Genomic DNA, 6,327 nt, shown 5'->3' on the forward strand with positions numbered 1-6,327 from the left:
CTATCATATTTATTATTGAAGTCAAAAAGTGCATTTTTTTTTTTTAACATGCCTCAAAACAGTAGCTTGGAATTGGGGACTTGCTCTCCCTGAGAGAGCATGAGGTGGGCGGGGTTGGGGGGGGTAGCGGGAGTGTATACTGTAGCGTCCCGGAAGAGTTAATGCTACAAGGGGTTCTGGGTATTTGTTCTGTTGTGTTTATGTTATGTTACAATGCGGATGTTCTCCCAAAATGTGTTTGTCATTCTTGTTTGGTGTGGGTTCACAGTGTGGCGCATATTTGTAACAGTGTCTAAGTTGTTTATACGGCCACCCTCAGTGTGACCTGTATGGCTGTTGACCAAGTATGCGTTGCATTCACTTGTGTGAAAAGCTGTAGATATTATGTGATTGGGCTGGCCCGCGAAGGCAGTGCCTATAAGGTACGCCCCCAATATTGTTGTCTGGGTGGGAATCTGGAGAAATTCGGGTGAATGCCCTGGGAGATTTTCGGGAGGGGCATTGAAATTCGGGAGTCTCACGGAAGAATCGAGAGGGTTGGCAAGTATGACTGCTCTGTACTTCTCCGTACAGCGGCGTTTTAAAAGGTCATAAATTTTACTTTTTTAAACCGATAGCGATAATTTCCGATATTACATTGTGAAGCATTTATCGGCCGACAATATCAGCAGCCCGATATTATCGGACATCTCTAATTAGAATCAAAATGTGGAACTACATGTCTTCTCTCCTTGTAGAGGCAAATGATGTGTGTGCGTGTGACCCCACAGTGTCTTCAGAACCAGTCCAGCGACATCAGGCTTGTGTCCGAGCAGGTCCTGTGGTGGGTCTTTCAAGATCCAGCCACGCCTGCTTTGGAGACCGGTCAGATCAAGTCTTTGTTGAAGACACTTCTAGACAACACCAAGGACAAGAACACCAGCGTGAGAGCCCAGAGTGAACACACCATCGTCAACCTGCTCCGACTGCGACAGGGAGAAGAGTACTTCCAGGTATGACAAAACAGCATATGGAAACCCCGATCCATATGAGTTGGGAAATTGTGTTACATGTAAATATGAAACGGAATACAATCATTTTTTAAATCATATTCAACCCATATTCAGTTGAATATGCTACAAAGACAACATACTTGATGTTTAAACTGATAAACTATTTTTGTTTGTTGAAAATAATCATTAACTTTAGAATTTGATGCCAGCAACACGTGACAAAGAAGTGTGGAAAGGTGGCAATAAATACTGATAAAGTTGAGGAATGCTCATCAAACACTTATTTGGAACATCCCACAGGTGTGCAAACTAATTGGGAACAGGTGGGTGCCATGATTGGGTATAAAAACAGCTTTCCAAAAAATGCTCAGTCGTTCACCAGAAAGGATGGGGCGAGGTACACCCCTTTGTCCACAACTGCGTGAGCAAATAGTCAAACAGTTTAAGAACAACGTTTCTCAAAGTGCAATTGCAAGAAATTTAGGGATTTCAACATCTACGGTCCATAATATCATCAAAAAGTTCAGAGAATCTGGAGAAATCACTCCACGTAAGCGGCATGGCCGGAAACCCACATTGAATGACCGTGACCAAAAAACAACATCAATCTCTAAAGGATATCGCCACATGGGCTCAGGAACACTTCAGAAAACCACTGTCACTAAATACAGTTGGTCGCTACATCTGTAAGTGCAAGTTAAAGCTCTACTATGCAAAGCGAAAGCCATTTATCAACAACATCCGGAAACGCCGCCGGTTTCTCCGGGTCTGAGATCATCTAAGATGAACTGATGCAAAGTGGAAAAGGTTTTCTGTGGTCTGACAAGTCCACATTTCAGATTGTTTTTGGAAATATTTGACATTGTGCCATCCGGACCAAAGGGGAAGCGAACCATCCAGACTGTTATCGACGCAAAGTTGAAAAGGCAGGTGATGGTATGGGGGTGCATTAGTGCCCAAGGCATGGGTAACTTACACATCGTTGAAGGCACCATTAATGCTGAAAGGTACATACAGGATTTTGAACAACGTACTGTATGCTGCCATCCAAGCAACGTTTCTCAAAGTGCAATTGCAAGAAATTTAGGGATTTCAACATCTACGGTCCATATTATCATCAAAAAGATCAGAGAATCTGGAGAAATCACTCCACGTAAGCGGCATGGCCGGAAACCAACATTGAATGACCGTGACCTTCGATCCCTCAGACGGCACTGTATCAAAAACCGACATCAATCTCTAAAGGATATCACCACATTGGCTCAGGAACACTTCAGAAAACCACTCTCACTAAATACAGTGGTTTTCAACTCATATGGAAACAGGGTTTGTATTTTCCCTGGAAAACTTTTAACGCTCTGCTTTCTCGCTCAGATGATTACTACCATCCTGGATTCGGCAAGCAACGACCTTCTCTCGGAGTGTCACCGCCGCTCCTTGAAGAAGATTGCCAGCCAGCCAGACTCCAATGAAGAGATTGATGACACCATACTAACGTGATCGAGCTATTGAGGTCATACAGTAGATGGACTGACATGCTCTCCAGAGCTTCAAAACACACTCGTCTGCTAATGATGCTCCTTAGCGTGGAGACTGTTTTCCCACACAGGAACTCAACATACTCGCCAGCCAGTACACACTTCAGTAAGATGTGACGTGTAATTTGCCCTCTCAGCTTTCTTCACACCTTTTTTTCTCTCAGCAAATTCACAATTGGATTAGAGGATTATGCAGTCATGTTTTTTTATTTTTTTTTTATTTGTAGTTGTCTATTTTGTTAGGCTTTGAATTTAATTGTTTTCAGTTATCTAAAAGAACATGTGATTGCGGAGCTGCTGAGAAATAGTTTTCACCCCTGAAATGACCCAACACAGATTCTTTTTTTAACGGGCTGTCGAAATACACAATGTGCTGGTTGTCTTTTTTTAATGTGCCACAAGTTCCTGTGCTGCAAAACATCTGCTGAGCCTTTCAATCACACCATCCCCCGACCGACTCTTTGATTATTTTAATGGCCTTCAGCCCCAATTTATAGCTCAAATATTTTACAAAATGTGCGCAGCAACAAGTCCTGTGCTGAGGTTTTGATTTTTTTTAATTTTAGTAAAAGGAATTTACAATTCCAATGAATTCATTTTTCACCCCAAGTTTTTGTCAAAATTACATAAGACATTTTGGGGAGGGGTGTCTCTAACAAGACCATTGTTGTGGTTGTGAAACGGCAGTATGAAAATAAAAGTACCTAATTTCAGTCTGAAATGTTTAATATTTGGGAACACAAGCTCTGTTTCAGTGGTTCTCAAAGTAACGCCTGAAAAAATATTTGGCTCTTCAAAGTTAAAGTACTAATGATTGTCACACACACACACTAGATGTGGCGAAATTTGACCCATCCCTTTGTTCACCCCCTGGAAGGTGAGGGGAGCAGTGAGCAGCAGCAGTGGCAGCGCCCGGGAATCATTTATGGTGATTCAAACCCTTGATGCTGAGTCCCAAGCAGGGAGGTAATGGGTCCCATTTTTGCAGTCTTTGGTATGACTCGGCCGGGGTTTGAACTCACACCTTACCGATATCAGGACAAGAAACAACATAATGACCAACGTTATAATACAGTAGCGTAGTAGGCCTAAATATTCATCAAAAACAAGGGAGAGGTTTTGCCAACTAGTATATTTGATAATATTGGCCACTGTCTTTAACATTACCCACAGTTTGAACAGTAACACTGTCTTTGACTATTTAAGCGATTATTTGGCGTACCTCTAGATCAGGGGTCGGCAACCCAACATGATGAAAGAGCCATATTGGACCCAAAAAACTAAAATCTTGACCCGCAAAAAGTTAAAAGCCTTATGTAAGTGTTATAATGAAGGCAAAAGATAACTCCTGGAAATTACTGGCTTTAAACTGGCAAGGGTATATATGTGTGTGTCCAAGTTAAAGGAAAGGACAGGCTGTATTCTTCTAATGGATTTATTACAATCTTTGCAAGGTGGGTAATGTTTACTGTAGTCTGGAACAACATGGTAACATTTGCTGTGGTCTGGAACAACATGGTAACGTTTGCTGTGGTCTGGAACAACATGGCACACAATCAGAAATGCAGCCAATATTTCATACAGATAATGTGTCATGAGACACGCAACTATAAATTAAAAAGACAGAGGACATAAGTAAAGGAAATTAAATGAACTGAAATATACCGACAAACAAGGCAATATGTACACGCAAGCCTAAATAGCACGTTGGCATGGATTATTAGCACGCCACGCAAGTCAATGAAGTCAACAAAGCTCACCTTTGTGCATTCACGCACAGCATAAAACAATTGGTGGACAAAATGAGACAAAGAAGGAGTGGCATAAAAGATGTCTTTCTGTGGCAGCAGTGGAGAAAGTTGTACACAAACCAACTATAGTGAGTTCAAGGACCGCCAATATTAGTAGGACAAAAAGTGAAGCATAAACACAAAGATATTAAACAGTGGGCTTTCTAAAAAATTGGGAGGGTTTGTGTTATGTTTGTCCTCCTACAGAAGTCATATTAAAACAAAAAATATGTTTTTCCAGTTTTGATAAAGCTCTAGGGAGCCACTAGGGCGGTGCTAAAGAGCCGCGTGTGGCTCGAGAACCGGGGGTTGCTGATTTTTTTGATTGATTGATATTTTTATTAGTAGATTGCACAGTTCAGTACATATTCCGTACAGTTTACCAATAAATGGTAACACCCGAATAAGTTTTTCAACTTGTTTATGTCGGGGTCCACGTTAATCAATTCATGGTACAAATATATACTATCAACATAATACAGTCATCACACAAGTTAATCATCATAGTATGTACATTGAATTATTTACATTATTTACAATCCGGGGGGTGGGATGAGGAGCTTTGGTTGATATCAGAACTTCAGTCATCAACAATTGCATCAACAGAGAAATGTGGACATTGAAACAGTGTAGGTCTTATTTAGTAGGATATGTACAGCCAGCAGAGAACATAGTGAGTTCACATAGCAGAAGAACAAGTATATACATTAGAAGTACATTTGAGTTGTTTATAATCCGGGGAGATGGGATGTGAATGGAGGAGGGTATTAGTAAAGTGTTGAAGTTGCCTGGAGGTGTTGTTTTAGAGCGGTTTTGAAGGAGGATAGAGATGCACTTACTTTTATACCTGTTGGGAGTGCATTCCACATTGATGTGGCATAGAAAGAGAATGAGTTAAGACCTTTGTTAGATCGGAATCTGGGTTTAACGTGGTTTGTGGAGCTCCCCCTGGTGTTGTGGTTATGGCGGTCATTTACGTTAAGGAAGTAGTTTGACATGTACTTCGGTATCAAGGAGGTGTAGCGGATTTTATAGACCAGGCTCAGTGCAAGTTGTTTTACTCTGTCCTCCACCCTGAGCCAGCCCACTTTGGAGAAGTGGGTTGGATTGAGGTGTGATCTGGGGTGGAGGTCTAAAAGTAACCGGACTAGCTTATTCTGGGATGTTTGGAGTCTAGATTTGAGGGTTTTGGAGGTGCAAGCGTAATCGAAGAAGGGTTGAATGAGAGTTCCCGCTAGAATCCTCAAGGTGCTTTTGTTGACCTGAAAGGAGATTCTGTAGAGGAATCTCGTTCTTTGGTTGACCTTTTTGATCACCTTGGTTGCCATTTTATCACAGGAAAGATTAGCCTCGAGAATGGAACCTAGGTAGGTGATCTCATCCTTCCTGGTGATGACAATGTCACCCACTTTTATTGTGAAGTCAGTGACCTTCTTAAGTTTGATATGGGACCCAAATAGGATGGATTCCGTTTTACCTAAGTGTATGGATAGCTTGTTGTCAGCGATCCATCCATCCATCCATTTTCTACCGCTTGTCCCTTTTGGGGTCGCTGGAGCCTGTCTCAGCTGTATTCGGGCGGAAGGCGGGGTACACCCTGGACAAGTCACCACCTCATAGCAGGGCCAACACAGATAGACAGACAACATTCACACACTAGGGACCATTTAGTGTTGCCAATCAACCTATCCCCAAGTGCATGTCTTTGGAGGCGGGAGAAATCCGGAGTACCTCACATGCAAACTCCACACAGAAAGATCCCGAGCCCGTCATTGAACTCAGGACTATTCAGGACCTTCGTATTGTGAGGCACAAGCACTAACCCCTCTTCAACCGCGCTGATCCCCGCACTAAATAGAGCATTGCGTATCACAGTTTGAGAATGACTGCTAGAGTTCACCTTTGACTAGATTCAGGCCTTTCAATTTCAGTTTTAAAAAAAAGCAAGAAAAGGTGGTCCATACAAGATTTTTTGGGTAAGTGATTTTGGTCAAGAACTTCAAGTAT

The 6,327-nt window shown here is 42.1% G+C and overlaps 1 protein-coding gene across 1 annotated transcript in view; it reads left to right on the top strand.

Annotated features, from left to right (window-relative positions):
* The window catches only part of gcn1 (GCN1 activator of EIF2AK4), a 55,825-nt gene extending 52,582 nt beyond the window's left edge, over positions 1-3,243 (top strand). The window contains exons 56-57 of the mRNA XM_061906991.1: positions 771-992; positions 2,367-3,243. Coding sequence (XP_061762975.1) covers positions 771-992; positions 2,367-2,492 — 348 coding nt within the window. The 3' untranslated portion in view covers positions 2,493-3,243. The remainder of the gene's footprint in view (positions 1-770; positions 993-2,366) is intronic.
* Positions 3,244-6,327: the final 3,084 nt, after the last annotated feature.

The sequence above is a fragment of the Nerophis ophidion genome, linkage group LG07 (genome assembly GCF_033978795.1).
Source record: "Nerophis ophidion isolate RoL-2023_Sa linkage group LG07, RoL_Noph_v1.0, whole genome shotgun sequence".
In the NCBI taxonomy this organism is placed as follows: domain Eukaryota; kingdom Metazoa; phylum Chordata; class Actinopteri; order Syngnathiformes; family Syngnathidae; genus Nerophis; species Nerophis ophidion.